Below are 23523 nucleotides of genomic sequence, written 5' to 3'. Positions count from 1 at the left end.
GAAATGAATGAGTGAATGAAAGAAATGAAATGAAAGTTTTCAGCACAAGAGATAAAGCTAACACACCAATGCCATTAACAGCATAACGTTGTTTTGCATTTATGCACTTTAAAATCCTGTGCAGTTGCAAAATAATCATTCTTTTTCTAGAGCAAACAGATCTGAAATAGTATTTAACATCAGTGTGGGTTGATAAGTGTTAATTTTGCAATTATTATTTGGGTTTTATTGTAATTCAGCTCTAGTCATATGTTTCTTTAATTTTATGCTGGTTATCTATAATTCCTATTTATATAAAATCATACTTAAAAATGAACACCCTGATGCAATTTTAAAATTTAATCCAAGCAAGAGTAGGCTAAGTAATACATCAATTCGTTTTACAAACTCCCAGAAGCAGGGTTTTATTCACATTCTTCCTAAAGCTGACATAAATCTCCTGGGCCTACAGAAGAGCCAGATGCTCAGTGAAAGTCTTTTACAAGGTCTGTTCCATAGTCTGCAGTCTAAGACGTAAATGAAAATCAGGAGAAGAACACTTCCTCAAGTTGAAAAACTGTATTGTAACTTTATACCTGCTCCCAAAGATATTACTCATTTTTACCTTGGGAATATATGAGCTATCTCATCTGACATTATGAAAGGCACAGCATAAATATCGACGACAAATGAGGCTAACTTCATCCCTGCAACTGTGTCATGTTTCCAAAACTGAATAAGAGATATATGCATCCATTAAAAGGGGTCCTTGTAAATAACAACATGCCCCTCTTTGCCAAGGTTCACACTCTCCTCTGTACACATCTGCTGATTCCATCGATGTGAGAGGGAACCGGAAATGGAAGAATGGTCCCCCGAAGGCCAATGCAGTGGGGGTAGACAGCTGGTGATTTAGAGACTGGGCACGAGCTTGCTTTAACTTTGGTTTACATTGGAGATGATTCTCATAGATACTGACGAGCAAAGCCAGCAGTGTCCTGTGTTTTCCCGTTTTTATCAAAGTGGCCTTGCCTAGAAATTCAGATGATGACATCTGTCTATTACATTTACTGGAAGGCCACTAGAAGATGCTTGCAAAACACAGGGGCTGAATTAAAACAGTTAGGGAGTAAATAGCCTTGGGCAATTTCTTCACGTGGTTAAACATTTTTAAATGATCGCTGATGGAACTCATCCCAAGTATGTATCAAGAGCTAATGACATTCAAGGAATTATCCTCATGTAACTTTTGAATACCAAATATTAACAAAAGAACATCTTCGAATATGGAATTGTGGATCAAAACAGGAATTCATTTAAATTATTTCTCAGCTAGAGAAAATAAGGCTTTGGCTAGGTCTTCTTCCAGGAATCATAAGTCACTCCAGCAATACATTTTCATCAAAGCAGTCAGCTAGAATCTCCAGACATCATAAAGAAGTTACAGATAAGAGTTTCCTCTCTGTTGGATAACTTTACAGTGGATGAAGGGATAATTGTGTCTTTTCACTCTAAGAACCAAATTTAAATTTCTTGCAGTTAATCTATATGATCTGTGTTTAAAGACAGCCATGGACATATTTGACTGAAAATTTTGGTTAGAATGGCTGTGGAAGAGTTTGACTGGTCAATTCGTAGGTATAACTGGAGTGTTTTATCATTGAATTGAGAAGTTTTTCTCAGGGAACAAATTTCTGAATAAAATATAGCTTGAAGTTGGATTTATTCACCAGGAAAATAACATTGCCTTAACAGCAGCAAAAATAGTTGTTTTAAAACTGGATCATATGATATAGTAATCAAATTTTGCATTTGCCATTAATTTTCTTTCCCTTTTTCCATCCTCCCCTGGTACATTTGAACAGTCTTTGGAAATCTCAAACATTTATATTTTAAATTATTCTTTTGTACAGAAGAGGATTTTAGAAAAATTTAGTTTATAAAGCTTCTACTTCCATTATTTCTCAAATTTGCATTGATGATATTTTTCAACTCTCTCTAAAGCTTTACCACATAGAGTATCTCAGCAGCAGACCTAATGGGAAATAAATGAGCTCACAGTTAAATCTGTTACTGCTTTCATACTCCTTTAGCTGCCAGAATGTTCTATAAACGGCCACTGATAACCAGTTGAGTGGGCTTGCTTCACTGCCCAGTGCATAAATCACTAATGATTCAGCCCTAGGATTCAGGACTCAGTACACAAACACACAAATTATGTCTTGTGGAATTTTCAGAATAGTATTTAATAAAACATTGGTATCACCTGGTTGGGCTTCCCTAGTAGCTTAATTGGTAAAGAATCTGCCTACAATGCAGGAGACCTGGGTTCAATCCCTGGGTCCAAAAGATCCCCTGGAGAAGCGAATGGCAACCCACTCCAGTATCCTTGCCTGGAGAACTCCATGGACAGAGGAGCCTGGCAGGCTACAGTCCACGGGGTCGGAAGAACTCAGACACGACTGAGCCACTAACACACACACATATCACATGGTTAGTCTTTAAAGTAGGTCTTGGTCCTATCCATCACATTAGCATTGAAAACATTTCCATGTATTTTTTCACATCTAAAAATATCATATAGAAGCTACATTTTGGAGGATGGGTGGGTAATTTAACAAAGTATAATCTAGGTGTTTTAATGGAAGCTATAAGTACTTCAGTTGAAGGGTAAAAGAACAGACCCTGGCTTTCTGAATCTATCTGCAGCATGAAGTATAACTCTGGCCTCTAGAAGGAAATCACTGCTCTCTGGAACATTAACCCAGGAAGCTGCACTACCTCCCCTTTGACAGCAGATAATAGTATTGTCTAGAACAGTCAGGCAAGATCTTGAAAAGACAAATCTCAAGGACAGGATGGAAATGACAAGAGCTGCGTGCTTTCCTGTGCTAAGGCTGCAGCTCGCATCTGTCCTTCATACATGACAAAGATATGAATAAGAAGAAACAATGCAGTGAATAAAGTATGAAGACCTGAAGAAAATCAAATCACAAAGAACTTTCCTTTTCATATAATTTTCCTACAGGGGAATGTGGTGCTTAAATAAAGGAAAAAGAAAAAAAAAGATTAAAAAAACAACTTAAAAACAATTACCTGGAATATCTAGGAGCTTCAGTTTCCCAGCAAGATGGTGAACTATTATAGGTTAAGTGAGACCAAAGTAGGAATTTAACTAAAGAACAAATCAAAACTTGTGTGACAGTGATTCTGAAAGATATTTTGAACTGGCTGGGAAAGCGGTGGCCATGGGCAGTGTTAGTTGCTCAGTTGTGTCCAACTCTTTGCGACCCCATGGACTGTAGCCCACAAGGCTTCTCTGTCTATGGAATTCTCCAGGCAAGAATACTGGAGTGGGTTGCCATTTCCTACTCAAGGGGATCTTCCCAGCCCAGGGATTGCACTGCAGGCAGATTCTTTACCGTCTGAGCTACTGTGGGCAGGGATGACTGCAATTAGAGGAGAGTGTTGCCAGAGATTTCTTTGAGAGGACAGGTTGCAGTAACCTGCAACAGGTTTGCTTCCCTCCGGCCTCTCCTGGGTGGTACCTGAGAACAATCACTGACTGCTCCTTCTCTATTAGGGATGTGAAGCCTACAGGATTCAGGTTGCTGAATGTCTCACTCAGGTGAGGAGCTGATAAGTGTGGGATTATGTCACATCTGGCATTCATTCCTTCACCTCCTTCTCTCCCAAACCCTAAGGTTGATGAATTATAACGAAGGGAACTGTCTCCTCCCAAGACTCTTCTACTTAAGGGATTAGGGAGTGAGATTCTCAACACAGAAGTCACCTGATACCATAGTGGCAGAGAGAGATGATGAAAAGTGCTTTTACAATGCCTGGAACTCACCTTCAGCCCTCTTTTGTCGCTGTTGTGGGTTTTTACAAACATTTATTTACTTGGCTGCATCGGGTGTTAATTGCAGCAGGTGGGACCTTTCATTGCAGTGCTCAGACTCTCTAGCTGCGATGCACAGGCTCAGCAGTTGTCGCGTGCGGGCTTAGCTGCTCCACAGCACGCGAGATCTTAGTTCCTCAGCAGGGGTCGAACCCACGTCCCCTGACTGGCAAGGTGGATGCTTAACCACTGGACCACCAGGGAAGTCTTCCATCCCCTTCGGATTTACCTGGCCTTCCCCTGATATGATAACTACAAGAATAAATAGTATCTGAAGGATAACTTAAGCTCAAAGAACAAAAGAGGGCATGCGCGAAAAGTACAACCACCTCGAAAAGAAAGTAATAAACTAAATGCTACATATCATGCTTCTAAAACCGTGCTTCTAAACCACAGGGGCTCTGTGGCAATGGATAGAACACTGGACTTCTAAAAGTCATGAGCTAGGCATTCGCAGCAACATGGATGGATCTAGAGATTGTCATAATGAGTGAAGTAAGTCAGAGAAAGAGAAATATGATGTTGCTTATATGAAGAATCTAAAAAGAAATGATACGAATGAGCTTATTTACAAAACGGAAACAGGCTCACAGACTTAAAGAATGAATTCATGGTTACCAGTGGGGAAGAGTGGGTAGAAGGGAATGTTTAGGGAGTTTGGGATTGGTAGGTACCCACTGCTATATTTAAAATCGATAACCAACAAGGACCTACTGCATAGTTCAGGGAACTCTGATCAATATCATGTAACAATCTAAATGTGAAAAGAATTTGAAAAAGACTAGAAACATGTATATGTATAATGAAATCAGTTTGCTATACACCTGGAACTAACACAACATTGTTAATCACCTATGTTCCAATATAAAATACGAAGCTAAAAAAAATATAAAAGAATAAAATTAATGGGTTAGGAATTTAAAATAAGCATGATTAATATCCTCATATTAGAAATAATGGTCGATGGTAGGGAAATGAAATATAGAAAAGGGTCATTAAAAAGAATCAAGAGGAAAAACAGTAAGAAATCAACTGCTGTAAGTAAAAACGTACATAGTTCTCAAGTTGAGAAGGCGATGGCACCCCACTCCAGTACTCTTGCCTGGAAAATCCCATGGACGGAGGAGCCTGGTGGGCTACAGTCTATGGGGCCGCAAAGAGTCAGACACGACTAAGCCACTTCACTTTCTCAAGTTAAGGGGTATTAGCACATGAAATGGAGAAGAAAATGGCAACCCACTCCAGTGTTCTTGCCTGGAGAATCCCAGGGACTGGGAAGCCTGATGGGCTGCTGTCTATGGAGTCGCACAGAGTCGGACACGACTGAAGCAACTTAGCAGCAGCAGCAGCACATGAAATGAAGGGGTCGAAATTTGAGCAGAGGAAAATACTGTGGCAAAAATATTACAAAAAATAATGAAAACAAATTCCTCAGAATTAAAGAGTAAAGACTTCAGGCTCAACTGAAAACACAGATAAGAAGCAAATCTAGGAGGATGCTGTGAATAATCAGGGGATGTGAAGGTGACAAATTCCTTGATAGAGTTTGATTATGGCTTTGTATTTTAAGAAAATACCCCCCCAAATGATTATTTCAATCAGAATTTTTAAATCTACACTGTGACGACGGAATGTGGAGAAGTGGCATAGACAGCAAATGACATTCGTCATGAGGGGGCAGAGTGGAAGGTACTAAAATTTAAGGACTTAATAGGAGAAAATAAGCATTGAGTATATGTCTCAAATGAAGGATATCCACAGTATGTTACATTCAGAATATATAACTTTTAAGCTAACAGAAGAAAATTTCATCTCTACAGTGAAAAACAGAAAAAGATATTTTAAATGAAACGAATGCACTGAAAATTTTAGAAAATAAGATAGTAGGAATAAGTCCTAAATAATCTATGCAAGTCAATTAAAAATCATAAATTAAAAAATGAAGATTCTCAGATTGGGTGAAAACAATAAATTTCAAAACTCTACTATTAAAAAATCCATTTACTACAAAGACATATCAAAAGGGAAAAATTTTAAAAACATATGCAAAAACAAAAATATAAACCAAAAGAAAATTCACAAAAATCTTAACATAGACTAAAATAGAATTTAAGCAGTTGTATCCTAAGACAAAAGAAAGCTAAATATACTGGCTAAAGGAACTATGGGCTTCCTAGGTGGCACAACGGTAAAGAAACTGTCTGCCAATACAGGAGTCTCAAAAGACATGGATTTGGTCCTTGGGTCGGGAAGACCCCCTAGAGTAGTAAATGGCAACCCTGTCCAGTATTCTTGCTTGAAAAATTCATGGACAGACGAGCCTGGCAGGCTACAGTCCACAGGGTGGCAAAGAGTTGGACACGACTGAGCGAGCGAGCGCACGTGCACAAAGAGGAACCGTGGAAAAAGACGTTGTAGCCATCATAAATAGGTAACAATCAACAGGATTGCAAAATATTCAACTAACAGGATTACAGGGAGAAACAGACCAACGATTTTAGTCAGCGATCTTAACACATTCCACTTAGCAACTATTAGATCAAACAGGAAGAAATCAAGTATCTGCAAAATATGATCAATAAGTGAGCCTTTAAATATATATAGAATTCTATAGCCATGTAGAGTTTTTGTTTCTAAGCACTCATGGAAAATTCTTTTTTTAATATAAAGATTATTAGTCAATAAAAGAAAGCCTGGATAAATTCCAAGATACCAGTAGCATACAGGATTTGTCCTCTGATAATAATGCAGTAAATGAGGAATTGATAACAAAAGGATAGCTGAAAAAGAATCCTTTCTTTATAAATTGAATATGTTATCAAATACCTTGAGCTAAACAAGGCAATCATAAAGAATATTAAAAAGTAGAATTAGATAATTCGAAATTTATGAGACATTACTAAAGCAGGACATAAAAGGAATGCATAGCTTTAGCCATTTTTGCTAGGAAACAAAAATGTTAAGCATCAAGGAGGCAAACATTCCAATGAGAAACTAAAAAGGAACAATAGAGCAAACAAAATACTAGACACCATGAAATGATGCAAATTACAGTATAAATCTGTGAAACTGGGAACAGCAACATCAAAATGATGAAAAAAATTAACAAAGTAAAAACTTGTTTCTTTAAAAAGATTTAACCAACCAGCAGAAAAACTTCTGATAATTTTAATAGGAAAATAAGAAGAAAATGCATCATGCTTATCTACAAAGGATAAACTGAAAAAGATGAAATAGCTGCAAACACAACAGATATAAAAATAAAAACATTATAATCTATTATACACTAAAGAATTTAAAATTTTGATGAAATTAGTAACCCCTCCCCAAAAATACCAAACTGTACATGAAGACATTGAGAACTTAAAATCAACCAAAATGTTTTCAATAAATTGAAATGTCAATGCTGTTTTTAAAAAACCCTTCGAATCTTATTTTTTAAAGAGACATACCAAATTCTTGAGGGCAGTCTAATTCCTCTCTTATATAAGCTGATCTAAAAAAACTGAAAAAGAGTGAACATTATCCAGCTTAATTTTATGAAGCTACAAATAATGTAAATTATAAAAACCGTATGAGAAACATAAGAAAACATAAGTCCACATCATTTATGAACATAGGTATAAAAATTGTAAATAAATCCAACAGAGTATTGAAAATAGTCCAGAATAATCAAGTAGGTTTTATCTTATTTATGCAGGGAGTTTGTAATCAAAAGAAAATCTAGCAACAAAATACACCAGATGAACGTGAGGATAACCATGATTAACTGAAATGTAATGATAGACCCACTGCAGTTAACTGTACTATTCTCCTTGCTTTGGCAGAAATTGTAAAGGTTAAATACAAAAAACCTACTGTAAGCATTTTACTTAACAGAGAAACCTGAGATGTGTCCATCTTAAATGATGCTCAACTCAAGAACACTATGAATTCTACTTTTAAAGATAGTATTGGCTATCCTGGACAACATTAATCAAGAAAAAGAAAAAAAAAAGGAAGAAGAAAAGATAGCTAAGAATTAAAGGGAAAAGAGATTCACATGGCTTTATTTGCAGATAAAATATCTAGTAAAACCAATGATATGGATAGTGAACTTACTGAAACAAGTTTATCAAACAGAAGTTCAACTCTAAAAGCAGAATTTCTCTATCCTAATAATGGGCTTCCCTTGTGGCTCAGATGGGAAAGAATTCGCCAGCAACGCCTGCAATCCTAATAATGGGCTTCCCAGGTGGCACTAGTGGTAAAGAAGCCACTTGCCAGTGCTGGAGACAAAAGAGTCACGGGTTTGATCCCTGGGTCAGGAAGACCCCCCAAGAGAAGGAAATGGCAACCCACTCTAGTGTTCTTGCCTGGAGAATCCCGTGGACAGAGGAGCCTGGCAGGCTTCAGTCCGTAGGGTTACAAAGAGTCAATCACGACTGAAGCAACTTAGCATGTATGCACTATCCTAATAATAACCAACTGGAAAATATAATTTAAAAACCAATATCAAAAAATACTTTAGGGAATCTCGAAGTAAACTTAAGCAAGACTATATAAGATCTCTGTGGAGGAAAAAATAATAAACTCTAACAAAGGACAAATAAAATGACCTGAATAACAGAGAGACTTAATATTATGAAATCAATTCTTCAAAAATTAACTATAAATTCAATGTTATTATATATTGAAATTTCAGTAGGATTTTAAAAGTATACTTGATATTCTAAAATGTTTATAAGGAAATAAATGTCTACCATATAGTTAACTTAATCTTGAAAAGAAAAAGTAAAAAAAATGAGCCTCCTCTGTCAGCCATGAATAAGTATTTATATTGCCAAAATAATAAAAACAAGTGTGCCAACTGAAACAGAACAGAAATCCCAGCGGCATCCCCGTATACAGGTGGAATCTTATACAGTACATGTGATATCGGATTCACAGGGAATAATAAGTTTTTAGCTCATGAGAACCAATTATATAGAGAAAAAACTGCATCAGAGGTGGAACTCTAATTGAATTAAATATTTATATGTCCAGAAAAAATTATAAAAGTAATGGAAAAAATGGAGAAGTACATCTTTGTGACTTAAGAGAAAAGAAATGATTTCTGAGACCAAATTTCTGAAGAGGAACCATAAGGAAAAAATTAATTTGATTAATCAGCTGAAAATTTATAATCAAAACAGAACACTATAATAAAGTTCATAGATGACAAATTGAGCTATTTGCAAGAATGAGTTCCCACTTTTCACTTGATGCAGCTGGAAAAGGTCAAATGTTGGCCTAATTGTTGCGGCATGGAAATGGATATATGCATTCTGAAGGGCAAACTGGTATTATTTAATTCTATCAAATGAACCCCTATCTTATGACCCAGCAATTCCAGCTTTGGGTATGTATTCTTCAGAAAATGATAAGCAGGTTCATAAAGAGTCAAACAGAAGGATTTGTACATTTGAAGTATTGTTTGCTTCAGCCAAGAGTTGAAGCAATCAGGATGTCTATCACTGGAGCTGTGGATAGGTAAAATACAATGCAATACACATTAGCAATACCATAAATCAGTGAAAAGTAACACAGAAGATGTATACACAGCAATGTGTATGGTTTCTTCCTCAAAGTATGCAGTGCTGCATTTAAAAAAAAAAAAGGTTAGAAAAAAATTATCTAATATAATACAATTTATATACTAAAAATACTGACATGTATAACAAAATAAAGAAGCTTATTTTACAAAAATATGCACAAAAAGATACACATTAAGTCATTATAATGATGGCCTTTGAGGGGCTTCTGGGCTCAGACGGTAAAGAATCTGCCTGCAATGAGGGAAACCCAGGTTTTATCCCTGGGTCAGGAAGATCCCCTGAAGGGCATGGCAACCCACTCCAGTATTCTTTGCTGGAGAATTCCAAGGACAGAGGATCTGGGTGGGCTACAGTCCATGGGATCACAAAGAGTGGGTCACGACTGAGTGACTCACACTTGAGGGAAGGAGAATTAAGTGGGAACTGGGAGTAAAACGTGAAAAATAGAACAGATAAAACAAGAAGATTGCACACACAGATGCTGCAAGTTCTACAAGGACAGGGATTCTGATCTCTGCTCAACAAACATTTTCCAAATACATGAACGTGACATGAGTTGAGGAATATGATTCTTGTATCTCTCTATATCCAAGTTCCAATTACTTGGTTGAATCATAGGAAAGTAATTTTTTGTAGGTCACAATTGTCAGCAATTTCATACAATTCAATTTAACAGAAAAGGGCAATTGGAGAATAATTAATTAAAGGTTCTTAGGGAATATAAATAGCCACTGTGAAGACTTGTAGGAGAAAACACAAAAGACAAACCAGATTAGATTCCAGTTTTTCATGATTAATTAAAAATCATATATACTGATATACTGATTATTGTCCTTAAATTTAACTACCCTTAAGACCTAAGTCATCAACACCATTTCCTTACAATATCAGTTATCTATTTTACTAAGCGATGTAACCCTTGCATCTTTTATCATGCTTATCTGTTTTTTCATTGACAATATTTAAACGTGCCTTTTAAAAATCTTTCACTGTTGGAAGATTTTCCAAAACTTAAAGTGTAGTTTATGTAAGATAACTTCTGAAAAGTATCAATTATAGCCACTTTTAAATCTCTTGAAATTATAAGAGGCACTTGTGCCTTCTCTTTTTATTAAACCATTTTATTCTGATTAGAATACAAAAATCTGTACATATTTAATGTATACAAGATGATGAGTTTAGAGATACGTATACACCCATGAAACCATCACCGCAATCAAGTTATAAACATATCTATCCCCTCCAAAAGTTTCCCTCCATCCTACCTATTTGTTTAGTGATAAGAACACTTAAAATCTATCCTCTTAGCAAATCTCAGTATTATTAACTATAGGTACTATACTGTAAGTATATAGATCTCTAGGACTTATTTAGCATAACTGAAATTTTATACCCTTAGACTAACACCTCTCCAGCCCCTGGTAACCACCATTCTATTCTTTGCTCCTGTGAGTTTGACTAGTTTAGATTCCTTCTATAAGTGGGATTGTGTGGTATTTGTTCTTTGAAGGCATTTTGTTTGATTTTATAGAAGTAATTGTTCAGAAAACAGAAAAGAGGAAGTGGGAGGAAACTGAAAGTAAGCACGTATGTATTTCCTCTTACCTGTGATTTGGACAATTAATTTTGTAAAATTAGAAACTCCTTAAAATTTATCAAATATACTCTTATTAGGCTTAATTTTTGACTGAGCTAAGCTGAATTACCTCTTAAAACTAAACTTTTTGGAGGTTATTATTAAATTCTTCCCTGAAAACTTTCTCATCATGCTTTATATCAGGGCTCACTATGTCAGGCATCCTTGAGAGAGGTGTTTTTTACTCAACAAATATTCCATATTGAATGGCAAAATGAAATAGGCACTATGCTTCCTAAAAATAAAGCAAAAGGCATAAGGGCAAAACTATATTTTCCTTTGTTGCATTGACTACATTTTTCTTAAGTAGAAAGTCAACTCAAGAAAAACAGACCATAGCTGAAAACTAGCTTTATAATGGGTCAAGGAACTGACTAAAATGATAAATTGAGGGGAAAAAAAAAAAAAAAGATGTAGCCTTTGTGATCTCGAGTGAAGCTGTTTCTAGGTGATTTTTGAACTACATTTATTAAATGAAAATCTCTGCTTGCAGCAATAAAATGATACAATCTTTGTTCCATGGGAGTTGATAATCATAAAGGTCAAAAAAAGGCAACCCAACTCATTTTATTTATCTTCAGTATACTTTGTGGGAAATAACTGCTTCGATGGAAATTTTACCTTGACAGTGAAGCGTTTTTTCTTTGGTGGATTCCAAACCATGCCAGTTGAATGAATGAATGCACGCAGAGGAGTTAAGGATGTCACCAGTACATATGCTTTAAGAATTACAGATAAGTCTTTGGCTCTCAAGAGTGTTTCTTGTGGTGCAAGGGCTGTAGTTTGATTCCTAAAAAATACAAAACAAAATTAAAGCTCCATAATTTGGAGTGAGTATGTAATTTGTAAATTACCTCAGCACTTTGTACACCCTATCTTTCACTCCTTGAGCCCCAGCCTTCAGTATATGGGCTTCCCTAAACAAAGGCTAAAATAATACCAAAAATAAGGTTTAAAGATCTAAAAAAATGTTAACATTAGTCACATCTGGTACCATCCCAACAAAAGAGGTACATATAAAAGTTTAGGAAACCCCTGAAATCTTCTTGTTCTGCCCTTATCTACCTTAGCTCTATCTTTTCCTCTACAAGATATTGTTTCTCAGTAGTGGACAGATAATGAAAAGTATGCCAAAATACTTTCCCCACTAATTTGATTCTACTTCTGGTGGCTCAAACGGTAACGTGTCTGCCTACAATGTGGGAGACCCAGGTTCGATCCCTGGGTTGGGAAGATCCTCTGGAGACGGAAATGGCACCCCACTCTAGTACTCTTGCCTGGAAAATCCCATGGACGGAGGAGTCAAGTAGGCTACAGTCTATGGGGTCGCAAAGAGTCGGACACGACTGAGCGACTAAACTTTCACTTTTCACTTTCATAATGCACAGGTGGCGCTAGTGGTAAAGAACCTGCCTGCTAATGCAGGAGACATAAGAGACGAGGGTTCGATCCCTGGGTTGGGAAGATCCCCTGGAGAAGTGAATGGCAACCCACTCCAGTATTCTTGCCTGGAGAATCCCCATGGGCAGAGGAGCCTGGCAGGCTACAGTCCATGAGGTTGCAAAGAGTTGGGCATGACTGAAGCGTCTGAGCATTCATGCCAGCAATAATCTACACCACATGATCATTAAGGGTTAATTTAAGGGATGAAGTTTCAGGAAACACTTCAGTCTAAAAAAGGAAAAAAAACAAAAAAACACCACTGGTTGAATATTTTGTGATGAAGCAAATAGACTTTCATCATGTGTGTATGTGTGTATGTGTGTTAGTCTCTCAGTCGTGTCCCACTCTTTGCAATTAGACTCTATGGACTATAGCCTGCCAGGCTCTTCTGTCCATGCAATTCTCCAGGCAAGAATACTGCAGTGAGTTGCTGTTGCCTTCTCTAGGGGATCTATCTGACCAGGGGATTGAACTTGCGACTCCTGCATTACAGGCAGATTCTTTACCGTCTGAGTCACCATGGAAGCCCACGTCCATCATAAATGGTACCAAAATGTATGTATGTGTGTGTGTGTGTGAATCGATCAGTCATGTCTGACTCTTTGCGACCCCATGGACTGTAGCCCACCAGGCTCCTCTGTCCATGGAATTTTCCAGGCAAGAATACTGGAGTGGATTGCCATTTCCTTCTCCAACCAAAATGTATAGCTATTTTCTCTTCTGCAGCCTATTTCTGTATTTCAATTATCTAAGTTCGGTCAATGAAAAGAGAGTGTTATTTCATCTTTTGAAGTCTACATAAGCAGAAATACATATGATTCTTCAAATACTAGCTAAAAATTATAAAATGACATGAGGCAAACTGTTTATGCCTTGGATAAGATTATTAAAATCTCTTAGTTTTTCACTGTAATTTATCTACATGACAAAATCATTTCCCTGGAAGCAACTTAAGTAAATTGGTACCCTACAGTTGTTTTCTTAGAGCCCTAAAACAATAACTAGAAAAAAATCATTCAGCCATACTCAAAGACTAAGGCATGCTATTTGAATATAAAATGGAAGTTAAAATTTTATAGTTTCACACTGTCAAGATTTTAAATTCAATTTCCATTAATGTAACTTTCTAGATAAGAGTCCTGTTTACCCGAATGTTTATTTTATGGCAAGAGAGGTTTGAATTAGTCTAAAAGAAAACAGACGGTGGCATTCTTTATTAAGAAGAGATAGTTGAAAATTTATGTAACAGAACCTAAAATTTCAAACATGTAAAACCCCTAGATGTGTCTAGTGCTTTTTTTCTTATTGACTATCTTCTAAAATGCATGCCTGGTGTAACAATTCAAGATGATTAGCTTACAGCTGTTCACGTCTCCAGTCCCCTGGTTTCCACATCTGCGACTTCAGTGTTTTTAAAAGGTGACTTGAAGTCCTCAGCTTTAATTGTATGCTCTGATTCAGACACACAGAAGGGCTCACCAGAAGTCGCAATTCTGGAAAGATTCAAAAGAGCAAAAGACAGTCATTTTATTGTTTCCTTTTGGAGTGACTTCCAAAATAGAGTCTTGCTGTGTTAACCTCCTGGGTCCAAGGGAAACAGGCAGCAAAATTTCTCTCCCTTCTGAATCAAGGTTAGATCCATCAAGCATGAAGGCATGTTTAGACAGGCCTTTGCTTAGTGGTATGTTCTCTTACCATATACTAGTAAAACAATTGTAATAACATTTAAATTTTCTTGCTCAGGAGGGGAAATAGATATAATGTCTCCCTCTCCATCCCCAGGAGGGTCTATCTTCTGTACGGCTAAGAGATGCACTCTTGAATCAGGGAATGGTGGTGTAGGAACTGACTTCTGTTTGTGGTGAGAATACTACATAGACAACTTGAGTTGACTTCCTGACAATGCAGTCCTTCAAAAACAGAGTTTGTCATGCTTCTTGACCTTGATAACCTCAAGAAGTGTTTCATTATTTTGTAGAATATTATTTGTGCTTAGTTGCTCGGTTGTGTCCGACTCTTTGAGACCTCATGAACTATATAGCCCACCAGGCTCCTCTCCTCTGTCCATGGGATTTTCCAGACAATAATACTGGAGTGGGTTGCCATTTCCTTCTCCAAGAATATTATTTAGTGAGTTTTTTAAGTGTATAAAAGTAAAAACCAACAATGATGACTTATTTATGAACACATATTGATAGAAGGTAATTCTGTATATCCATATCAGCATATACAGAATTACCTTATACTTCTTAATGGTTTGGGTGTTCCATTTAATGAATATATTTAATTTAACCATTCCCTTATTGCTGTGTATTTAGATTATTTTTGTAATGTTTTTTTTTCTTCTATTTCAAAAATACCATAATGAACACTCTTAACATCTAATCTGGTGTACTTTTACAAGTTTATCTAGGGATGAATTCAAATCTATATGTGTCATTGTTGGGTCAATGGGTAAATGCATTGTAAATTTGATCAACATTACTCAATTGCCTTCTAAAAAGGTTGCCCCAATTTCACTCTCTCCAACAGCATATTAAAAGTCGCTGTTTCCTTACTGCCAGGTCACACAGCTTTATTTTTAAATTATACAATTTATCTAGCTCCCCAAATAGAATAAAGCCTTTAAATCATTTCGCCCCTCGTGCATGTTTCATCAATACTAACACGGTCTAATTTAAAATACTTCATGCTCTTAAGTAAAAGTCAGCAGAAGTCAAGCTGTTCAATGTATTCCCATATCTCATTATTTAGCACAGTGTGATCTTTCTCAAAAAATGATAGCCTGTTTGTAAGAGTTACTTATTAATGAAGTTCTAATATATCATAATAAAGGAAATATTCAAATTGCTTGTTTCTGGAGGTGACAAATGAAGAGCCATTAAGGTAATTTCTTTCCCTGAGCATCACAACTACAAGAGAGTTTAAGCATTAATACAGTCCTTTACCTTTGCAGTAAGAAAATAGGTGTTCTTACCCCCGCCCCCCCACTCCCCGCAACTAAATAGACCTGGGTGGTTCAGTGGTAGAATTCTCACCTGCTATGCAGGAGGCCAGGGTTCAATTCCTGGCCCATGCAGCTACAGGGTCCCCTTGGGCTTCCCAGGTGGCTCAGATGGTAAAGAATCTGCCTGCAAAGTAGGAGGCCTGGGTTTGATCCCTAGGTCAGGAAGTTGTCCCCCAGAGAAGGAAATGGCAACCCACTCCAGTATTCTTGCCTGGCGAATTCCATGGGCAGAGAAGCCTGGCGGGCTACAGTCCAGGTTGCAAAGAGCTGGACACGACTAAGTGACTAACACCTTCACTTTCCCTTTTACCTTTGCTACCAGGAAGCACAGCACAAGTTTGAAGTCCAAGCAGAGGTGACTTTGAAAAACCTAAACATATTAAGTGTTTCACCAAGGTAGGAGCTCAATGGTTTGAAGAAGTAGTCAGCAAATATGTCAAAAGAATACATGATTTCATGTCATCTTAGTTCAAGTGGAGAAGCCTAAACATGTAGTTGAAGAAATCCAATGTAGGAACTGCCAAGAATATGTCAAATTTCCAAATCAGCCCCTGAAACTGTGATTGAGTAATCAAATTGAATATTGACTAAAGTAAATTTTACCTTTTGTGATATATATATATGTATATATATGTATATATATGTGTGTGTATATATATATATGTATATATATAAGACATTCCATTATATCATTCCAGGTTTGGAGGTTACTTTGAACAATTCTAAAACAAAAATCAAACAAAAATCCCCACAACTCTAATTAGACCTCCCCCGACACCTAAAATTATTTCATTTCCCTTGATTACAGCTAAAAATTAAAAATAAGTTCCATCAATATATTTTTAAACTGCAACTACATTTTATCAAGCTTTAATAAATATGTGTGGAAGCTTTAAGTATCCTAAGTTTTTGTTTAACAGAGTCAAAAATTTGTTGGTAGTCACTATAACCTATAATGTTATGGCATGTGTGCTAAGTGGCTTCATGTCTGACTCTTTATGACCCCCATGGACCGTAAACGTAGCCCACCAGGTTCCTCTGTCCATGGAATTTTCCAGGCAAGAATACCGGAGTGGGTAGCCATTTCCTTCTCCAGGGTATCTTCTTGACCCAGGGATCAAACCTGGGCTTCCCGCACTACAGGCAAATTCTTTACCATCTGAGCCACCAGAGAAACTCAAAACCTTATTGGGCATATCTGTCAAGGTCTTATCAATAGACCAGTTCAATCACTTATTTAAATATTCCCTTCCCCTTATCCTTTGACCCTCAAACATGCAGAGGAGCCTAGAAGTCTCCTACCAACAATGTCAAAACCAGCTTCTGGGTTTGGAAGGAATTTGGGAGATGAGGTGCTATTTAGTCTTCTAAATGGCCTTGTAGTTCATTAACGTGCTTATTTTCAGAAAGTAATTAAATACTGAGGGCTCAGTGTCCAATCTTCAGGTTTTGCTACCTCACACTTTGAGTTCTCAATGGGTAGCAGATACAGATGTGAAGTATCATACATGCTCTTATCTACTGACTATTCTTGGCTTATCGGAAAGAGTCCTGAAGCCATAACTTGACTGCTCACTTAAGACTGCTCTTTCATACATTCTAATATCTGGCTGTCTGGGTCCTAAGTACCTGCTGACTTTTGTGTTGTTTTCTGTAAAGGAAGATTAAACTTGGGGTTTCATTTTACTTCTTACCAACCAATGATTAATGGGCTTGTGACACTGTCAAGGAGTCTTCTAGAATACAGGACGTCATTCTCCAGGAATCTTTTGAACTTCCCACATCACAGACCATAAGACTGATACAAGTATGCAATAAATATCTGTTGTAGCAATGAACTAGTTTGGGGAGGGGATGGTGTTAAGCTAATGTGCAGTTGGAGAACAATGAGCATTTTAATGTATTCAAAAGATTTTATTTGGTTATTTATTCTTTCACTTCTATGTGGCATGTAATTACATACATCATAGGCAAAGACTAAACACTGGAAACACTTGTACTAGCAAAGATTAGCTGCCAAATTTACACTGTGTTTGATTTAATGTTTTACCCCATGGCTAATAATGAATAGGAAAGTGATAGTGAAAGTGTAATTATATTTCACAAGTGTTTAAATATTGTCTTGCATTTCATATTAGGAAGCTAAATTTAGCCAGTAATTTCTTACTTTAAAACTTCTAGCGAAGATAAAAGCCCTTAATTAACAATTAACAATTGGTTTTGAGATTAGAAGTGTAGATAAGTATTTATGAATGTATTCACTGTTCTTCCTGCAGGAGGGCGTTTACAAGGCTTACTCCTTAGCTTGCAAGATAGCCTCAGAACTTTCATGTACAGCAAATTTAAACAGAACAATTGATATATGTACAAGCTAAAGTCATAACCAGGAAATGACTCTATCAGTCAGGGCACTGGGAGAAAACAGATGGATGACAGTCAAAGGAATAAGCCAAGACACTACCAGAGACTAACTAACCAAAATAGATAATCAACAAGGACCTACTGCAGAGCACAGGGAATTCCATTAATACTCACTACTCTATAACAGGGCTTCCCAGGTGGCACTAGTGGAAAAAAAAAAAAAAGCGCTTGCCAATGCAGGAGACAAAAGAAACTCGAGTTCGATCCCTGGGTTGGGAAGATCCTCTAGAGAAGGGTATGGCAGCCCACGCCAGTATTCCTGCCAGGAGAATCCCATGGACAGAGTAACCCAGTAGGCTATAGTCCATAGGGTCGCAAAGAGTCAGACATGACTGAATCAACTTAGCATGCACACACTCTGTAATAACCTGTATGGGAAAAGGATCTGAAAAAGAACTAGATGAATGAATGTGTGTAACTAAATCACTTTGCTTTTCACCCGAAACTAACACAACACTGTGAATCAACTATGTGTGCGTGTGTGCTCAGTCGCTTTAGTCATGTCCTACTCTTGGCGACCCCATGGATTGGAGCCCACCAGGCTTCTCTGTCTGTGGAATTCTCCAGGCAAAAATACTGGAGTGGGTTGCCATGCTCTCCTCCAGGGGATCTTGCCAACCCAGGAATCAAACCCTTTGACATCTCCTGCATTGACATGTGGGTTCTTTATCACCAGCACCACTTGGGGAGCCTGAATCAAGTATGCTCCAATATAAAATTAAAAAGAGAGACTATCAAAGAAAGAGTTAATAACAAAAGCAAGAGTAGAGTTGCAAGAAAAAACTCCAGGCAGTGAAGCTCCCAGGGCTGAACAACAGAAGCTCTTACCACCCCTAGCCCAGGAGGGAGCTGATTACAGACCCAGGAAAAAGGCACAGTTGCGGGAGAGGACACAGAGAAGCAAGAGTGAGGGCCACAGGGAGAAGTACCCAGGCACTTCCAAGTCAGGGTCCTGCAGGGAAGCAGCCAGGGAATAAATGCTCTCCCCGTGAGCTCTCGTCTCCACTGGCAGGGATGGTTCTTCTCTCACCATCTCAACATGGTGTTCGTTAGAGTGGTGTGATTTGCTACGATCTCAGCAGGACACTGCACCACTGGGGCAGCTCCAGTGGGGGGCAGAGACAGACACCTCAAGGTGAACTGTCTCAGGCCAAGAGGCCTCGTAGGAGCAGAGCCTCCGAACCCATGCTGAGCACAGGAAGCCATGAAGAGAAGGTCACCGGCAGACAGCCAAGGGACCGGCTGCGCCTTGTAAGGAAGGGGCCATTCCATAAGGAAGGCTTTCGGGAAGGGTTTTGTTTGCTTTTTCCACACAAACTGAACCCGGGCCTGAGAAGACATGGGTGAAACCCATAAAGACATCTGTTCTAAATTGTCCAGCTCATTGTAATTAAGTTGCTAACCAATATATTTTTTTTAACTTTTCAAATGATATTCCAAATAACATTTATTTTAAAAATTCTAATTCCTGTCTATAAATGGGCTCTTATTCATCGGGTATATGACCATAAGATAATTCCTTAAGTTTTCTAAGTTCTGTGTCTTTATGTGAAAAATGAGAATAATAAAAGTAATGTTAAAAAGAAGAACCTACCTCATATGGATGCTGAAAGAATTAAATACTGAATTTCCTTTAAAGTCCTTTGCAGAGCACTGGGCATATGTTAAATGTTCAAAAAAACATGCTAAATAGCTACTGGTTGTAGTAGTTTAGTATAATCTTTTTCTATAGCATAGAAAACCTGTTTGTCACTTTGGAAGCTTCGAAGTATAATTAAAATGCTATTCTTTTTGAATTCATCCAACACTAAGGGGTTCTCACCACTGTTGGCTATCTGAAAAAGGCTAATCTATTAAATTTTCTTTTATGTGATTCTTAAACATCTGACATTTCACATTAGTTAAGAACAAAGCAGAAGTATGCGTAATAAGCACAAATATGTAGTCTAAAATTAAACATAGCAGCCTTACTGAAGAAGGCCTATAAAGACACGTGCAACTTTCAGTGACTTTCCTCAAGTTTAGCATTGCGGTTGCCCAGTAAAGCTGTTAAAGGAGTTCTTTGTTAAGGATAGATTTCCATAGATGGGGTAAACCGAGGGCTAACCCAGTTACTACAATATTTATGTCTGTTCTGTATTTTGTTCAGGAAAAGACTTTTGCAAACAACCAGTACAAGGAGTTCTTAGTCAACAGAAACAGATCTTAGTTAACAGATTTATTACACATAAATAAAACTCCCTAAACAATTCGTGACACATGGATGAAACTCCCTGGACTATTTCAGACCTACACTTGAACTTAAATGCTATAATCTGAGATTTATATTACTTCAAACACATCAATTCCTTAACACAATTTTACTTTTATTTTAAGCAAGTGGCATTAGCTAAAGAGTACCTTTGAGAAAATGGATATACCAAACACATAAAGGCATGATTAATACATAATTCTAGGCTGAAGTCAGGCAACTCAAAATTCCTGTTTTGAGACCTGACATTATTATATTATTACCTATGTGGCTTTGATACCAATAGTTGACACTCTATATTTTCAGTATATCTTTCCTCTGTTTGTTACTACATAAGGGTGTCAAACCACAAATACAAATGGCATAGTAATTCAATACAGTACTTTTTTGGGGTAAAGAATAACTTTCACTTTATTTTATAGGAAATGAGATGCAGTCCACATCCTGATGTTAAGTGGAGACACAATCTGAGCCATAAAAATGACCAGATCAATTTCAGAGTAATGTACTTTAAAGGAATAGTCATTGCATAAAGTTTCCACCAACTAACCAGTCAATCAATCAACTGCTTACTGAGAATTCAGTAAAGTAAATGCAAGCCATAAATGCCCTCCTTTCTGTTCTTTTTCAGTGGAAGTGTCGAAGTCATGCAATTCTACAAAAATAATTTTCCCTATGGACTGCTCTGTGTGTTGACCAGGACAACATAAAAACCTTGAATTCTGCTCATTTTCCTTGGTAATAAAAGCTATGCCGAGACTACAATTTCAATTTTCTTGCATGTGACTTCACTGCAATGACCAAACAGCATGAAAGACTGTTTTCTTACCTTATGGCAACTTAATTTGCTTTGATGCTTTTCTACATAAATTTTCCAGGGGAAAAGAAAAGGGAAGAAAATACTTTACTACTTCAGTAAGACCAAAGATGAATAATTTGGCATAAATCAGTGAGCATCATTAATAACAATTTGAAACACAACCTCCAACAAATATTAGTACCTAGAGTGCAACAAATATGATAATAGAGTAGCTGTCTAAGCCCGCGCACTGTGAAAATAAGTTAATCACTTTATTAATATTAAACTTTTTCTCAGGAACATTTTCTGGAGTAAATGATGAAACTTTATTGATATCATCTACATCAGAATAAGTAATGACTTATTAGAGGTTTGTAACAGTGATTCAAAATTCTTTTTAAGTATATTGAAGTCAATCTAAATTTAAATGTAATACATAAACACAGTGAGTCATTGTGCCTATTTTAAATGAAACCATGCATTAACATAGCTCTTCTTTAATGGCAACTTCACAGACCAACTCCATCTTCAATTTTCACCCTATATTTTTGGTATAATAAAGAATACATGATATTTCTATCAATTTCTTCTCTATTCCTATAGTATTTACAGATAAACTTATTATATGTGAACCAGTACATATTTAAAATATCAATATTTTCATAATATCTGACTCCAAGAGTGAGACAAATACAGAACATGCAGAAACTAGAGGCAATTGCCCACATGAAACCTAATGAGGGCCAGAGGTCCCAATGCCAGAAATAGGTCAAGAACATGGCAATACGTCAGAAAAGATTTCTGGTTATGACACTGAAAAAATATATCCCAAAGGAACCATTTTGTCCCCAGGTTCTTTCCCTCCAATTAATCAGCAATATGATTGGAGTCTGCGGCTGTCAGTTTTAGCTGGGTGACACAGGAGTCCACTCTTCATAGATGAGGACACAAACAGACAAGGGTCAGAAGCCAGGCAGAACCTGATCAGAGTTTCTGAAACAGTGTCTCAGTTCCACCCTGAGCTGGTTAAGCCCATCAGCCAGATACATGTGGCCTATTTTGCATCTTTGGGGCCTCCCTGGTGGCTCCGTGGTAAGGAATCCGCCTGCAATGTAGGAGTCGTGGGTTCAGTCACTGGGTCGGGAAGATTCCCTGGAGGAGGAAATGGCAACCCACTACAGTATTCTTACCTGGAGAATTCCGCGGACAGAGGAGCCTGGCGGGCTACAGGAGCCTTTGCACAAAGCAGCCTTTGTGCAAAGGAACCTTTGCGACCTTGCAAAGAGTCAGACACAACAGAGTGACTGAACTAACCAAAGCGGGGAAGAGTCTTCATATCTGAAATGTTAAGTAACTTTTGATCTTTAAATATGTTAATTAGGTGATTAATTTTGAATTCTTCCCCCTAAACTCTCTACTCTGGATAGAATTCAGGCCAGGACATTAAACTCAAATAACTATTTTCTAATACAAGAATACTCTTCATGTTTTCTCCATACATCTCTCATCTTTTGTACTGCCAACATGCTTCTAGCATATGTGTGCATGTGTGTATTATATTATAGGTATTACCTAATTTATATATGTGACATTTAATATATAACATAAATACATATTTGTATTACATAAAATATTAGTTCTATATACATCTATTATTTTTCAGAGATTTAATACACTCTAACTCAGACTACAGAGTTTTCACATCAACATTTTATTTCAATTAACACCACTCGTTTGCATGTTCCTGTAACAGCAATCCCAGACTGAACTTCTAGGTCTAAACTGCTACATGTTGTTGCTGTTGTTTAGTTGATAAATCACATCCAACTCTTTGCAATCCCATGGACTGTAGCCTGCCAGGCTCCTCTGTCCATGGGACTTCCCAGGCAAGAATACTGGAGTGGGTTGCCATTTCCTCCTCCAGGGGATCTTCCTGACCCAGGGATCGAACCCATATCTCCTGCATTGCAGGCGGAGTCTTTACCACTGAGCCACCAGGGAAGCCCAAGCTGCTATTTATACTTTAAATAGGTGGGTAGTGGATACCAAGTCATTTATATTTTGCTATTTCTTATGAAACACAATAAATGTTTTAGGGAAAACAATTCTCTGGCACCCAATAATATCTCAGTCATTTTCAATAAATTAGGATGGGAAGTTATTGCTTTAAAAATTTCTGTGATCTATGGTATCACTCAGGGGTTCAAAGTCATAAAATGACAGTCATACTCTCTGCTAGAGTTTGACTCTGTAGACTCAGTCAATGGAAGCTGAATCAAAAGCTTGGATTGTAAGCAGTGGAAAACATTCAAGCTCATTTTAAGTCTAAAGAATTCAAGCTATCTTTAAGTAAAGGGAAAAAGAATGAGTAACAGTGAAAAAAATATCAAAGTATAGGTTTTATGTTCCTCTTTTCCCCTCTAAGAGAGAATGATACATGCTAATTTGGGAACCAAGTTTGTAATGTTGTTTGAAGTAATGGGAAAAAAATAAATTGATCTTTAATCGAT

At 37.2% G+C, this 23523-nt stretch overlaps 1 protein-coding gene across 5 annotated transcripts in view; it reads right to left on the bottom strand.

Moving 5' to 3' along the window:
- Window positions 1–23523, bottom strand: part of CPED1 (cadherin-like and PC-esterase domain containing 1) — a 330082-nt gene that overhangs the window by 195302 nt on the left and 111257 nt on the right. For all 5 annotated transcript variants that reach the window (XM_010838063.1, XM_010838065.1, XM_010838064.1 and 2 more), the window contains 2 exons: window positions 13896–14028; window positions 11714–11882 (listed from right to left, as the gene is read on the bottom strand). In XM_010838063.1, coding sequence (XP_010836365.1) covers window positions 11714–11882; window positions 13896–14028 — 302 coding nt within the window. The remainder of the gene's footprint in view (window positions 1–11713; window positions 11883–13895; window positions 14029–23523) is intronic.

The sequence above is a fragment of the Bison bison genome, unplaced genomic scaffold (genome assembly GCF_000754665.1).
Source record: "Bison bison bison isolate TAMUID 2011002044 unplaced genomic scaffold, Bison_UMD1.0 scf7180017864089, whole genome shotgun sequence".
Taxonomy (NCBI): Eukaryota; Metazoa; Chordata; class Mammalia; order Artiodactyla; family Bovidae; genus Bison; species Bison bison.
This window is presented reverse-complemented; position numbering and strand designations above follow the sequence as displayed.